The sequence below is a fragment of the Choloepus didactylus genome, chromosome 27 (assembly GCF_015220235.1).
Source record: "Choloepus didactylus isolate mChoDid1 chromosome 27, mChoDid1.pri, whole genome shotgun sequence".
Lineage (NCBI taxonomy): Eukaryota > Metazoa > Chordata > Mammalia > Pilosa > Megalonychidae > Choloepus > Choloepus didactylus.
In genome coordinates this window covers 19457295-19472443 of record NC_051333.1, presented here as the reverse complement: position 1 = coordinate 19472443, position 15149 = coordinate 19457295, and the positions used below count along the sequence as shown (strand labels likewise).

General features: G+C 57.6%; 1 protein-coding gene across 1 annotated transcript; it reads right to left on the bottom strand.

Moving 5' to 3' along the window:
- Nucleotides 1–667: 667 nt before the first annotated feature.
- Nucleotides 668–13325, bottom strand: ATP4A (ATPase H+/K+ transporting subunit alpha). The gene is made up of 22 exons (XM_037819487.1): nt 13314–13325; nt 13093–13233; nt 12926–12985; nt 12224–12427; nt 10927–11040; nt 10439–10691; nt 9936–10204; nt 9121–9319; nt 8671–8780; nt 8456–8590; nt 7744–7936; nt 6910–7085; nt 5699–5835; nt 5464–5614; nt 5215–5383; nt 4969–5123; nt 3750–3873; nt 3101–3246; nt 1683–1816; nt 1240–1341; nt 1056–1147; nt 668–831 (listed from the first exon to the last, which is right to left on the bottom strand). Exons 1-22 carry the CDS (start codon nt 13323–13325, stop codon nt 803–805), a joined length of 3105 nt encoding a protein of 1034 aa, XP_037675415.1. The 3' UTR covers nt 668–802.
- Between the last annotated feature and the right edge of the window lie 1824 nt (nt 13326–15149).

Below are 15149 nucleotides of genomic sequence, written 5' to 3'. Positions count from 1 at the left end.
AGAGCAGCCTGGGCTTTAGCATCCAGGAGTTGATCAGGGACTGACTGGTGATACGGTGCCCACTGCTGGGGCAAAGGGAGAAAGCAAGTGGCTGTGAAGGGGGCAGGTGTATGCTGCTGGATGTGGGAAAGATGCTCGACACCCCTGCATAGAGGTTCTCCCGAGGAGGGAGAAGGGGCACCGAGAACAGGACTTGGGGGTGATGGAGAGGTTAGTGGTAGAGTTAAAGCACCCACTCTGGAGGTCCCCTGAAGTCACATCTGGCTCTGTCTTTAAACACAGTTCTCTGGGCAAATGGGAATTCATTCCCTCAGTCAACATTTATTGGTGCCTACTATTTAACAGTCTGTGTTCTAGGCACTGGAGATAGTCCTGAACAAATAGCCCTTACCTTGTAGCATTGTGGGAGATCAGATCGGCTAATGAAAAACACTGAATAAAAGCACAATCAGTACGAGCTGGTTTTATTATTATCATGCAGAACATGGGTGGTTTTGACCCAGAGCTCCCAGGCAGCCCTCTTGCCCAGCTTAGAGTCCTAAGGAGAGACACACTTCACCGTGAGCTGCTGGCTGCTCATCACCACCTAAGGTGGGAACTGCCTGAGGCCAGCTGAGGGGGCCAGGTGAAGAGGCTGCTTTGCCAGGAGTGGTGGTGGGCCCCTTGTGGGTGGGAAAGGGGAGCGGATAGGCTCCCTCCAAGGTTAGGGAGCCAAGCTGCTGTTTTGGTGGCTGTCCCCTCTGTGAGCCCCGCTTCTGCTTGACTGTGGTGGAGGCAGGGATGGCTTGAAGGCAGTGGGCCTCTAATAGTAGAGTTCCTGGTCCCACCAGCCTAGGAAAGAAGAGAAAGGAGACTCAGTGCTGGAGAGTTGCAGCCAAGGGGTTGGGGGCCCAGGAGAATATGTGGAAGGTTAAGGTTGAGGCTCAGACCAGAGGTTCAGACAGAGATCGGTGGCAGGCCGATACGGAGGGTCAAGGGCTTGGAGGTCAGATGTTAAGGATCAAAGGTTGGGGCAGTTGCTCTGGGTCCCCCAGGCCCCCAGTTCCCATACTCACTCCCTGGGCAACAGCGAACTCCAAGTTTCCGCAGCTCGTCATAGACAAAGATGAGGAGGCCAAAGGGCATGGGGACCAGCCACCACTGGTACCTGAAGGCACAGGGAGGATGGCAAGGCGAAGGCTCCCCCAAGTCTGCATCCCACAGCCCCCCGCCCCCCGCCTGCACCTCACAGCCCCTCACCGAATGGGCATGAAGTTGAAGATGTTGGGCATCCCGGGGCAGTAACACAGGAAGCAGCCAATGCAGACCTGGAAGACGATGGCGATCACCAGGATCCGGTTCCTGCCGGTGGAATGGGATGGGGTGAAAATAGGCGGTCAGAAGTTGGGGACCAGGTGGAAATCGGGCTGGGTCAAAGTAGGTCAGGTGCCCTCAAGGACTGGAGGATGTTCTAAGCATTTAACACCACATTGCCCCTTTAGTGGAAACAGGGAGGGGTCAGTTGAATGACAGGGCAGGAGCCACGCCCCAGTTGATAGGGAAGTGTTTCCGGACTTGAGCACCTGCCCCCGGGCACATCCAGCGCCGGGACTGGCTGACTGCTGCCAGCCCTCATCAGGGTCTGATGGGTTTGGGATCAGGGGTTGGTGGGGAGGGCAAGGCCCAGGGCTGGCTGGGGACACCTGAAGAAGCCCTGCTGGAAGGCGGAGAGGCGGCGTGTCTTGCGGATGAGGACATCGGCGATCTGGCACATCTCAATGCTGATGAAGAACACGGTGTAGCAGGTATACTGCTGGTACAGGCGCTGCCCGAACGTCTGTGGGACCGAGAGGGGACAAAAGCCACCTGAGCCCAGACGGGACCTCTGCAGCCAGGAGGATGCTCGAGGCCTGGGGCTATGAACCCCTAAATAAGCTCTTTCCCCCACATCAGAGGCTGGAGGTAGGGAGGTGGGGGGAAGACCTCAGAGCATGAGAGAACCTCAGTCTAGCTGATCTTGGGTGACAGTGCCTGGGCCAGGGTGGGCCAGTCAGAGAGGCCAGTTGCTTTCCTACTGAAAGGAGGACTATGGGATTTCCTGGGCACCTGAAAGGAGAGACCGGGGAAAAGGGAATCAAAATCCTAAGGCAGGATTTGCAAAGGCCAGTAACTCCAGGGGCCAGGCAGGTGGACCTTTGGGGAGAGAGGGCACATGCCCCATTTAAAGGGGACAGCCACCACTCGGTCCATCTTTCAACGTGACTAACTTTAGAACCAGCAAATTGTGTGGGGACTGCTTACTGTGCTTCAGCTCCCAAGTGCTTCATCCATGATCTCATTTAATCCCCCAGTAACACTCCAAGTTAGATCAGGTGCTCAAACATTTGCATGCATCAGAATCCCCTGAAGGGTTTGTTAGAACATGGACTCCCTGACCGCACCCCCAGAGTTCCTGAGCCCAGAGGTCTGGGGTGGGGCTGGAGAATTTGCATTTTGTGCAAGTTCCCATGTGCTGCTGCTGCTGCTGCTACCAGGAGCACATTACAAAAGTACTGAGGTAGACAGTTTTTACCCCCACTTTATAGGTGAGAAAACAGACACAGAGAGGCAAAGCAACTTTCCCAGGGTCACACAGCTTTGAGGGGCAAGGCCAGACCAAAGAATCCCGGCAGTCTGGCTGCAAGATGTGCCTCAACCACTACAGCAAATCTTTTAAGGGGAACGTCCTGATGGGTAACTGTACAGGACAAACACATCCTGTCTGCTGGCGAGAAGGAGCCTCTCTGAGCTCCAAACTTTCATTAAAGTCTCACACATGCAGACATTCTCTGTGTGAATGATGCTGCAGGGAAAATAACAGAATAGGGTCAAGTCCAATGTCTGAAGTGTGATGTTCCTGTCAGTGCGGGGAGAGGACCCGCCTGCTGCTCGGATCATCCAAAGCAGGAGCTTGGAGCTACCGTGAGCAGAGGGAAAGGCCCCTCCCTCTATTGGCAGAGCTGGGTGTCTGGGAGGCTTTGGCTGAGGCTCAGTCCCACATGGGGGAGTGAGCAGGGGCACACCCAAGGTAGGTGGCACTGGGAAAAAGAGAGTCCCGGGATGGGGCGGGGCAGGAGCTCACCCACTCCTGGCCATAGCTGTCCTGCAGATCTTGTAGGTGGTGATCCTCCCACTTTGGCCGCAGCCCCACACACAGGAGCGGAAACCAGCCCTCCTGGGCCATGGCCGTGAAGTAGTCAGTGAAGCCAGCAAATGACTGGATGGCACCTGGGGGAGGGGAAGGAAACACAGGGAGGACAGGGACACAGGGAGGGAGAAAGTGACACGGAAGGACAGGGACATAGGGAGATAGGGTCAGGGACACAGAGACAGTGACATGAAAAGACAGGAACCCAGATAGACAGTGACAGACATGGAGAGACAGAGACACAGAAAGACAGACAAAGATGGAGAGAGAGAGGGACAGAGACAGAGTCCAGGACCCCAAGAGAGATCGACAGGGACACGAGAAACAGAAGCACATAGAGACAGACGGCGACAGAGAGAGACAGACCAACAGAGATAGAGACAGACCCAGAGAACCCCAAAAGACAGAAAGAGGCAAAGTCATGGAGATAGGGTCATGGAGAATGAGGCCAGAGCAGGACACGGAGGGAAGACAGGGTCACAGAGAATGACAGAGACTCAGGCTCAAAGGCAGACTCCAAGATCCAGAGAAGCCAGAGCACAAATCGGAGCCCCCAGGCAGGCGTGTGGCCCACGGCGCTCACCGATCTGGAAGTAGGAGTAGGCAGCCAGGGGCTCGTTGACCAACCGGTCACGCTTTGGGTTCCGTGGACGCAGGTGCATGATGTCACTCTCGGCCTTCTCGTAGGCCAGGGACACGGATGGGAACTGGCCAAGGGTGGGAGGAGCCGGGCTGAGGGTTTGCCTGGGCCCCTGTCCCCTACGCCCTGGATCCCCCGGTGGGCGGGGGTCGGACTGAGGTTAGGAGGCAGGACCCGCAGTGACCACACGGCCACACCCGCCCGTCAGAAGCGTTGGCACATACATTGCACATCTGTGTCCACAACCGCCCGGTGTCCCTCTTTATCAGGCCTGCCTTTGTGTCTGGGGTTTTGTCTCTGGGATACTCCAGGCTCGAACTGTGTACCTGTCACTCTCTCACGTCCCTTATTCTCTTGATTTCTTCCTTCCTGGCTCCAGTCTCTCTCCGTGTGATTCTGTCTCTGCCTTTGTGTGTGTCTCTGTGTCCATGCCTCTATGACTCTTTTTGTCACTCTGTGTCTCTATGTCCTTGAGTCCCCTCCTTGCCCCCCAGTCTGTTTGTGACCACAGAGGGGCAGCAGCGCACCCCGATAAAACAGTGGTGCTCTGGGCACCCAGCTGCCTGGCCACTCACTAGCTCTGTGACCCGGGGCAAGTCACTCGACCTGTCTATGCCCCAGTTAGCTCATCGGTAAAATGGGGATGACAATAATAAAATCTGTCTCAGAGAGTGGTTATGAGGACAAACTAGTGTGTGCCTGGCCCCTGTGAGCACATGGGTGTGTTGCTGAGATACCTGTCACCATGGCTGTGCTTCTGACTGCATCTGTGGCAGTATCTGTGACTCTTTTCTGTCTGTCTGCCTTGGGGTCCGAGGGTTTTTATCTGTCCGTGTTTCATTAGGGATGTCCATCTGTGATCCAAGTTTGGCCAGACAGCCGCGTCTGTTACTAGCTCTGTTTGTCTGGATGACCACATCTGTGAGTCCCTGTGTGTCCATGGATCTGTCCATGCCCACCTGTGTGTCCATGTCTGTAGGTCTGTCCATGCCCATCTGTCTGGCCCCTGTGTGTCCATGTCTGACTGTGTGTTGATGTACCCACATGCCTTGTCTGTTTCATTCTGTGCCCAAGAGTGTCCATATTGGTCTCTGTCCGTCGTGCCTGTCCGTGGACACACATCTGTGGGCACTGGGTGGAGGGGCCCGGGGCGTGGACTCACGATGTCGGTGCAGAGCTCTATGAAGAGGATGGTGATGCAGCCAAGGGGCAGAGGCACGCTGACAGTGATGTAGATGAGGTAGGGTGTCAGCTCGGGGATGTTCTTGGTCAGCGTGTAGGCGATGGACTTCTTCAGGTTGTCGAAGATCAGCCGGCCTGGGGGGTACAGCAGGTACCTCAGCCTCCCCACTAGCCAACTACCTCCCATGCCCACACTGCCTGCCCCCCTCGGTGGCCCGGCCCAGACCCTGCTCCACGCCCGTGACAATGGAAGCAAAGTTGTCATCCAGCAGGATCATGTCAGCCGCATTTTTGGCAGCATCTGAGCCGGCGATGCCCATGGCCACGCCAATGTCTGCTTTCTTCAGGGCCGGGGAGTCATTCACACCGTCCCCTGTCACAGCCACGATTGCACCCTGCACGGAGAGGGTGTGGGTGGTCAGCGAGCAGCCAGCCCAGGGCACCCGCTGGCCCTCCCTCCACAGCAGGGTCGCACCAGCCGCTGGCAGCTCTCCACGATCACCAGCTTCTGCTGGGGGCTGGTGCGGGCAAACACCATCTCAGGGTGGGTACGCAGCACCTCGACCAGCTCTGCCGGGTCCATGTCCTTCAGCTGCATGCCATTGATCACGCAGGCACGGGCATCCCTGGGGAGGGCAGTGGAAGGGCCTTGCTGGGGTCTCATCTGCCTGGGGTGTGGGAAAGACCGTGGGGGCACTGAGGAGGCTTACTTCCGGTTAACCTGGTCCACGGGCACACGCAGGCGGGCAGCGATGTCCTCCACAGTCTCGCTGCCTTCCGAGATGATGCCCACGCTGGCCGCAATGGCCTTGGCCGTGATGGGGTGGTCACCTGTCACCATGATCACCTGTGTGGGAGACCAGGAGACCCTTGACCCCTTCAGGTCAGCCCAATCTCGCTGTCCTCCCTGGTAATAGCTGCTGATACTCATCCATTTATCCAACCAATCACGACTGCCTAGTATGTGCCAGGGACATAGCAGGGACAAAACAGACAAAAATCCCTGTCCTCATGGAGCTGACATTCTAGTGGAGGAGTCAGAACATAAACATAATAAAGAAATGAAATGTATTAAAGGTGATACGTGCTAAGGGGAAAAAATACAAAGCTTAGTAAAGGAGTTGGCAAGTGCAGGGAGGAGGAAGTAGTGGCTCAGTTTTAAGTGTGTCCAGGGAAGGTGACATTTTAGCCAAGACCTGAAAGATGAGGGAGTGGAAATCTGAGAGAAGAGTGTTCCTGGTAGAGGAAATAGCCAACACAAAGACCCTGAAGTGAGAACGTGCCTGAACTGTTGAAAGAACAGCAGGGAGGACAGCATGACTGGACAGGGGTGAGCAAGGGGTGGAGGGCTAAGGGGTGAGCTGAGAAAGGTGACAGGGCCGAGATCTTATGAGGCCCAAGAGCTCAAGGGAAGGACGGGCGAAGTTGGCTCAGCATTTGCTCCCCAACCCTTGTCTTTGGGAAGCCACCCTTCTCCCTCAGGCCACTGGTTGAAGAGAGGTCCCTGCCTAAGATTGGGCAAGTGAGCCCAGACCTGGACAACTGAAGTATTCCTTCCCCAGACCACGGTGACTGGTTCAGGGACAGATATGTGACCTAATCTGGAGCTACTGCAACAGAGGCATTCTTTTCCTGTGGGATGGCCTAGAGGTGGCATGTAAATTGGAGCTGCTGAGAAGGGGTATGTGTCATCTTTGCCCCCCAGAATGGAAGAACTGCTGAGAATAAAGCCAGCAGAGAGAAAAGCAGAGCTGGGACGTGGAGAAAAGCAAAATCCTGAGGAAACTGAGCTCCTGGATCCAGCTATACCAGAAGCTTCATTCCCCAGTTTCTCAGCCAATATGGGTCCCAGCCGGTGTCAGGTGGGTTTCTATCACAAATACTGCCATTCCCACCCTGCCTGGCCCTCTCCCGGGCATACCCGGATGCCTGCCGTGCGGCACTTGAGCACAGCGTCCGGCACGGTGGCCCGGGGCGGGTCTATCATGGATACGAGTCCCGCAAAGCAGAGGCCGCTGGATGGGAAGTTCATGGCCTCCACATCGAAGGCGTAGCCAGGCGGGTAGTCCTTCTCGCTCAGGTAGAGGTGGCAGAAGCCTGGCAAGAAATAGGGAGGTCAGAGAGGAGTCCGGAAGGACCTTCTCCAGCAGGGCCAGGAGATGAGGGAGAGAACCAACACCTTGCACCAGGTGCCTACAGATGCCCGATCCTGTGCTCAACTCTTCACTCACGTGATCTGAATTCACCCTGGAATCATCCTGAGGGTCTATCCACATCCCCATCTTACAGACCAGGAAACCAAGCTTAGAGAGGGGCCATTTCTTGCCAGAGGTCATACACAGCAAGTGAAGGATCCAGCATTGGATCACGTGTCTGTGTCTTCTAGGGTCAAGGCGGAGGATGGGACAGTTTGAGGGATCAATATAAAACTGGGGAGACTGGAGGTCAGCAAGAATCAGGGAAGGTCTTGAAGCTGAGTCAGGGACGGGGGAATACCAAAGGGTCAAGATGAGGAGTCTGAAAGGCGGAGGTCAAAGAAAGGGCAGGTCATCATTTGGGGCGGTGGCTGGGGGAAATCAAGGGATCACAGATCAGATCAGATTAGAGGGAGGACCGGTGGAGAGGGTAAGGATTGGGGATGTTGTGTGGACTGGGCGGGCGAGCTGTCAGGCAGGAATGGGAAAGGTCAGGGCGGGGTCTGTGTTAGCTCCTCTTCAGGCGCCGGTTACCCCCTACCCCGCCGCGGGGGGCTCACCCAGCACGCGTTCGCCCAGGCCTCCCAGGCTGAGGTAGGCCGTCTGGAAGGCCTCCCGCCACTGCTCGTCCAGCGGCAGCTCCTGGCCCTTGATGAGGATGGAGCTACAGCGCTCCAGCACGCGCTCGGGGGCGCCCTTCATCACCAGCACGTGCCGCGGGTCCCGCGGGTCCTCCAGAGTGTGGATGGACAGCTGAGGGCGGGGCGGGGGCGGGGCTGTGAGCGGGGGCGGGGCCTGGGGGCGGGGCCTGGGGAGGTGAGGGGCGGGGCGGGGCCTGGGAGGCGGGGCGCTAACAGCAGAACCTGGGATGGGCAGGGTAGAAGCTGAAGGTGAGGCCCGGAGGTGGGGCTTGTGTGCTGGGCGGGTCCTTGGAAGAAGCTGAGGGTTCGGGAAGGCGCTAGGGGCGGAGTTAGAGTCTTGGGGGCGGGGGAAATGGTTGCAGTTAGAGTCCAGAGTCGGGCTGAGGGTGGAATTTGTACTGGTAGCTGCTCCCCACGGAAAGCCTAAGAGCTGAGCGCAGGCGGAGTGAGAGCCCCGGCGAAGGGAATGTGGGCGAGGCTGGGCCGTGGGCGTGGTCTGGGAAATGGGCGGGGCCTGGAGAGCTCCGGGACTGAGCGCGAAGCCTCGCGCTAGGCCACCCCCGCGTGTGGGTGGGGCCGGAAGTGGGCGGGGCTCTATCGTGGGCGGGGCCGGCCGCAGCGGGCTGCACACCTGAAACTTGTTGGTGGAGTTGAAGGGGATCTCGCAGACTTTGGGGAAGCGCTCGCGGTAGCCCATGGCGTTGCCCAGCGTCAGCTCCGAGAACTTGAGCAGCGCCGTCTCGGACGCGTCCCCGATCACGATGCGCTGGGGGCGGGGGCGGGTGTCAGGCGCGAACCCGGCTGCGCCCGGCTCTCGAGATCCCCCGCGGCGCCCCCGGCCCTCACCTTGGGCACGGGCACCGCGTCCTGGCCCGACTTGAAGGCGGCGCGGTTGCACAGGGTGAGCACTCGGCACAGCGCCCGCCACGTCTCCGAGGATTGGTCAAACGTCTGCCCTGGAGGCCAGGCGTCGGGGCTGGGGCCACGAGGGGATCCACGCAGGCCCCAGACCCGGAGCGGCGGCTCTCCCAGACCCGGACAGAGCCCCTGTCCCTAGATCCAAGGCAGGGTAGCCTCCCCACTACTGGGGCCCAATCCCCTTTTCATGTCCTGGGACGGAGCCTTCTCCTGTGAGAGCTGACACCAAGTTCCCTCCTTGACCCCCTCACCCCTGAAATTGCGATGAGACCCCTCCCCATTAATGCAAAGCCCTCCCCAGACTTCCTTCTAGGCCTTCGCCATCTGCTAGAGATAGCACCTAGATACACCCCAGCTCCTGCCCTCTGTCCCGCACACCTGACTGGTCCTCTGTGGTGTCAGCCGTGTGAATGTGGTTGTCGAACCACAGATGGGACACAGTCATGCGGTTCTGAGTGAGGGTCCCCGTCTTGTCAGAGCAGATCACTGACGTGGAGCCCAGCGTCTCCACTGCTTCCAGGTTCTTGACCACGCAGTTCTTACTGGCCAGCCGCTTGGCCGTCAGGGACAGGCAGACCTGGGGAAAGGGTGACAGACACAGGTGTCGGGGCCAGTCCTTGCCCCCACTCCCACTTCCGTCTGCTCCCAGCTCTTGGGAATCCTTGACCTGATCCACAGGACTGCTTATGCAGCATTCCTCCGGAAAAGCCGGGCTTTTTCTTGCCTCACGTCTTGGTCTAGCCTGTGCTTTCTACTTGGGACACTTTCCCCAATCTGCCCCAAAAGAGAGTAGCCAGGCCCCTGTCTGAGCGACTGCAGCTGTGGTCTTATAAGTTCTCTTGTCGACGCAATTGAAATGAGAAAATGAATGTTGCCTGAGCCTCCTCTGGGCCTGGAGTTGGACTGGGTGCTGGCCACTGGAGGCCTGGGTACACGCCGGCTGCCCCCAGAGACCTCAGTCTCCCAGTCAAGCCCCGCTTATGCATCTCTGAGCCCTCAGTGTGTGGCACAGGGCATGGCCTTGGCGACTGGATGGATAGAGTGAGGATGCACAGATAGGAAAGTTGGTGGGTGGACGGGGAGGTGGAAGGATCAATAGAGAACAAGATGGATGGGCGGGAGCCTGGATGAATGGGTGACAAGACGACAGGCCTCTCAGCTAGCTGCACCCCTTGTCTGCCTCCCCAGCTCACCGTGACGGTGGCCAGCAGCCCCTCGGGCACATAGGCCACCACAATGGCCATGAAGAAGACCATGGCCCGCAGGAAGGTGTAGCCAATGCACATGGCCACCACAAAAAAGGTGCCCCCAAAGAGGATAGCCAGCCCTGCGATGATGTCCACAAAATGCTCGATCTCGATGGCAATAGGTGTCTTCTCATTTTCTACTCCAGATGCCAGTGACGCAATGCGCCCGATGATGGTGCGGTCACCTGTGCTCACCACCAAGCCCTGGGCTGTGCCTGCAGGGGGGTCAAGAGGGTGACTCAGGGCTGGGAGGGCAGTCGTGGAAGGCAGTGTGGCCCTGGAAGAGGGAGGCAGTGATGGGAGGTGGCAAGACCATGTGACCTGTGGGCAGTGTGCCTTGGGGGGTGCCAGAAGAGGGGCCCACAGAGGGAGTATGGTTTGGCTTATCGGCCCTGGGAAGGGTGGGGGCAGAGCGGTCAGCTGGGCAGGCAGGCAGGGGCCTTACGGACCCTCAAGACACATGGTGGAGAAAAAGGCGATGTTGCGGGTCTCCAGGGGGCTTTCATGGGTGCACTCTGGTGAGCGGGTCTGCGGCTCGGACTCTCCGGTCAGCGAGGAGTTGTCCACCTTGCAGCCCTGGGCCGCCAGGATGCGAATGTCCGCCGGCACTCGGTCCCCGCCTTTCATCTCCACTAGGTCACCCACCACCAGCTGGTCTGCGTTGATCTGGAATTTGTCCCCATCTCGGATCACGGTGGCTTGCTGCAGGGCAGGGACACCGAGGACAGGTGGGCAGGGGCCAGGGGTGGAGGTTGCTGAGTGTAATGGGGACATGAGAAGGTGAAAAATGGGAAGAGAAGGGGCCATGCGGAGAGTTGAGAGTCTAAGGGGAGAGGTGGGGGCCACGAACGAAGGGCAGGGAGGATCCAATAGGAGGGGGACCATAGAGGGATGCTAGAGTCTGAAGTCTGAATTGGCCAGAGGCTGAGGCACCCACCTGGGGCACGAGGTTCTTGAAGCTGGCTATGATGTTGGTGCTCTTGAACTCCTGATAGTAGCCGAAGCAGCCAGTGACCACAACCACGGCAATGAGGGCCAGTGCCAGGTACAGCTGTGGGGAGAAGGGAATGGGGCTGGGATCATAGGTAGGGGCTAGAATCACCCCACATGAGGCCACCCGCTGCTCCCTGGTCTCCTGGTGTTCTCAGAGTCACCTGAGGGGTTTTCCTCAGACAGTCTGCTGGGAAGTCTCCCGTGATCTGTGTCCCTGTCCCCAGGTTCTTCATATCCCACATGCAACTGCCCTGTTTTCTCAGTGTCTTGTGTCCCTGTGTCCCTATGTCCCATATCCTCTAGCCCCTGCATCCTTTGTCACCCAGGTCCATGTCCCCATGTTTGTGACTTGTGCCCCGTGTACCTTGGTCTCATGTGTTCCCTTTTTCTGTGTCCCCCAAGTCTTGTCTTCCCCATATCCACTGTCCTTTATGCACTCGAGCTCCCATGTCTTGCATTCCCTCTGTCCCAAGTTTCATAGTCGGTGTGTTGCACGATCTGTGTGCCATCATCTGTGTCTCCTGTGTCCAGTAGTTCCTTTGTCCTCGTGGCCTCATTTCTGTTTGTGTGCATTATACCTCATGGTTCACATTCTGGGTCCTCCATGACCAGTGTCCCCATGTCCCAAATCCCTGTGTCCAATGTCTCCCCATGTCTCCGTACCCCTGACTCCCCATCCTATGTCTCCATGCCACTTGTCCTATGACTTTTCAAGCCCCTGTCCAGTGTCACAACGTGTCCCTGCGTCCCCGTGCTCCCTCTCTGACCACTGTCATATGTCCAACGTCTCCTTGTCCCACATCTCCATATCCTCTCTGACCCTGTGCTTCCATGTCTAATGTCTTATATCACTCCATGTCCTGGGCTCTGAATCTCATGCCCCTTGTGTCCCCGTGTCCTTATGTCCCATGTCTGAGTCCCAAGGTCCCTCATGTCCTTGGTGAGTCCCATGTCCTCATGTCCCATTTCCCAAGTCCAGGTCTAAGGTATTGAACTTCCATGTTTCTATATCCCATCCGTTGTTCCCCATATCTGGAACTCATTCTCAATGTCCCCTGTGTTCCCTGTGACCTGTGTCCTTGGCTCTGTCCCGTGCCCCAGTGTCCTTCATCACCCATGGCCCATGTCCTGGGACTGCATCTCCTTGTCTCTGCATCCCCATCCTATGTCCCCCATGTCCTGAGTCCCTCTGTCCCCCCAGTCTCTGTATCCCATGTCTGCCCCCTGCTCCCACCACTCACATTGTCATCAGTGGTGAGGTCACCCTCGCTGGCCTGGATGCCGAAGGCAATGAGGCAGATGGCCGCGGCCACCCACATGAGGCACTGCAGACCTCCCGCCAGCTGCCGCGCAAACTTGACATACTCCGGGGTACCCTTCGGTGGCCTCAGCGCGTTGGGCCCATCCCGCAACAGCAGCTCAGCTGCCAGGCTTGCCGACAGGCCCTGGGGGGCAGTGGGGATGGAGTTGTGGGTGCTAGAAGGGCTTTCCTGTCACCACACACCCCTCAGCAGGGGTCACTTCTGTCTCTGACCCCTTTCCCCTCTTTCTTTCTCTGTCTCTCTTTTCCCATCTCTGCCTGCCTCAGCCCCTTCTTTTCTCTCTCCTACTGTCTCTCTGCTTCTCTCCTTTGTCTTTCTGTCTCTCTCTCTCTCCTCTCTCATCTTTCTGTCTGTATCTCCCTCTTGTCCCTTTGCCCCTGTTTCTCTCTCCCTTATCTGTCTCCCTGTGTCTTTTCATCTGTTTGTCTTATTCTTGCTCTGTATTTGTCCCTTTCTCTCTAATGCTCATTCTCCCTAGTCTCTCTGTCTCTTTCTGCCTTTCTGTCTCTCTCTATATATAGATACACACACCCCTCCGTGTGTCTCTCCCCCTTGTCTCTCTCTCTCCCTCTCTTCCCTGTCCCCTCGCTGTTCACGCCCTCACCCCTGTCCCCAGCTCACCTTGGTCGCACTAGTCTTGTATTTCTGCTCCAGCTCCACCACTGACAGCTGGTGGTCATTCTGGGTGGAGAGGGCAGGGCGCTCGATCTCTGGCTCTCGCCAGCACCCCACACCCACCCCTTGCCCAGCACCCGTCCCCCGCTCCCCACCACCACCCCCATGCTTACGATCTCCATCTCCTTCTTCATGTTCTCCAGCTTCTCCTTCCTCTTGCCCCCACCGCTGCCTGCCTTCTTCTTACTCATCTTGGCTGCCATGTCCCCACCAGGGCCGGGACCCAGCTCCACTGAGTACAGCTCGTAATTCTCCTGGGGGTGGGAGGAGGCAAGGAGGCATCAGATCCCAGTGGAACCCCTGACCCAGCCCCCCAGCCCCAGGTCCCACTCACCGCCTTCCCCATGGTGCTGGTGCAGCTGCCCTCCACTGCCTAGTAGGAGCCTGGAGTCTGGCTCAGCCCTGATATACCCAGGGAAGGAGGGGGTGGAGCAGGGCTGGCCTGATTACAGCTGATTACGGGGCTCCTTGGGGTGACCTCCAGGCCTAGGTGACTGGTGCCTTCCCTCCTGGGCTGCCCCAACCTGCCCCGATCCCAGGAGGTTCCCCTCACCTTGCAGCTGGGGTCAGGGAACTGATGGACACTGGAAAAAGCCATAGTAACTACAACGAGAGTAGCAAACACACCATTCTGGTTATGTGTCAGGCACTGTGCCAAGGGCTTGGGGGATTAACTTCTTCAGCCTCCCAACAACGTTTTGAGGTGGGCTCTGTTCTTATCCCTCCTTTACAGAAGGAGAAACTTTCCAGATGAGGCACAGAGGGGTTAAGTCGCTGTCCATGGTCCCCAGGCTAAGACGTGATCGAGTCAGGACTCAGAGCCAGGTGGGCTGGCAGCGGAGTGTGGGCTCTTGGTCCCCAGAGCACACACCTGGTCACCTGGGGTACTCGTGACAGGCCCTCTCATGGCTTTTGCCATTTACTGAGAGCTTCCTATCTATTGGGCTCTGCCTTGCGGGCTTTATTCTACTTGTTTTGTTAGCTCTTCAAACACCCTGTAAAGTTGTGTCTTATCAGCCCCCATTGTACAGATGAGAAAACTGAGGCAAGGAGAGGTTAAAGACTCTGCCTAAGGTTTCCATGATCAAGTGGCTCTCACGTGGTGCCACTAATGAAAAACTCCAAACTTTCCAGCAGCCATGCCAAGTGATGCCTGGCACGGTGCGTATGACCTCACAGTTCCTTGTAGCAAACACCTAAGAGAGTGACACCATCATTTCTATAGTGCAGGAGGGGAAACTGAGGCTCACAGGGGTTAGAGAAGGGTCCCAGAGGCACTGTGCACACCCAGATGCAGCCAGCACAGCTCCCCACCACTCCCCTGCCCCCACCCCAACCTGCCCAGCCGGGGAGGCTGCTGTGCAGAGTTGGGCACAGATGTATCCGAGAGTCCTGGCCTGAGCTCGGTGCCAGGCTTGAGGTCTGGGAAGCCCCTCCGAGACCCCTAGGCAAGGACCTCTGCCGGCAGCAGTCAAGGGCTGGGCTGGCCTCATGGGGTGGGCACCTGCAGGAGCAGGTGTGGGTGTCTCTGATAAGATAATTGCCTTGGCGATGCCCTTCTTCTCTGGAGCAGGTCACTTGGGAAAGTCAAAGCTGCTAGACAGCCTGAGCACCTCCCCACAGGACCCAGCCTGCTCCAGGAAACCCACGAGCGGAGACGGCACAGGGCCATGCAGGCCGACTGCCCTTTCAGGGAGTCCACGTGCCCACTGGGTCAGCGCCATCTCTCCGAGCTGCATGTGTAAAACGGCTTGTCGCTCCTCTGCTTACAGTCCCCCAAAGGCTTCCCTTCCTGCTCAGAATAAACTCCCCAGTCATCCCTGGGGTTTCCAGGCCCTGCAAGATCTGGCCCCATATTGGCTCTCCTGCCTCAGTCCCTACCATGGTTCTGCTGGCAATGGTCTCCCTGCTCTGTTTTGTGCAGGCCAAGGTCATTCCTGCTTTGGGGCCTTTGCACTTTCAGCTCCTTCTGCCTGGTACCCTCTTCCCCAGAGATATGCATGGCTCTGCTGTCACCTTCTTCAGGTCTCAGCTCAAATGTCACCCCTTCTGAGAGGCCTCCCTGTAATACTGCAGCCCCATCACGCTCCATCCCCTTACCGTACCTTGTTCATCCCACTTATCCCAACTTGACCTTGCCTTTTATTTGTATTGACTTGTTGTCTGCCCT

What these genes read in the sequence shown, in the direction of transcription:
- ATP4A (XM_037819487.1), bottom strand. An exon ending in CTCCACCATGTGTCTTGAGG is followed by an intron (nt 10,205 to 10,438) that starts GTCCGTAAGGCC and finishes ACCCCCCTGCAG; the next exon opens with GCACAGCCCAGGGCTTGGTG. An exon ending in TGTCACGGGCGTGGAGCAGG is followed by an intron (nt 5,124 to 5,214) that starts GTCTGGGCCGGG and finishes TGTACCCCCCAG; the next exon opens with GCCGGCTGATCTTCGACAAC.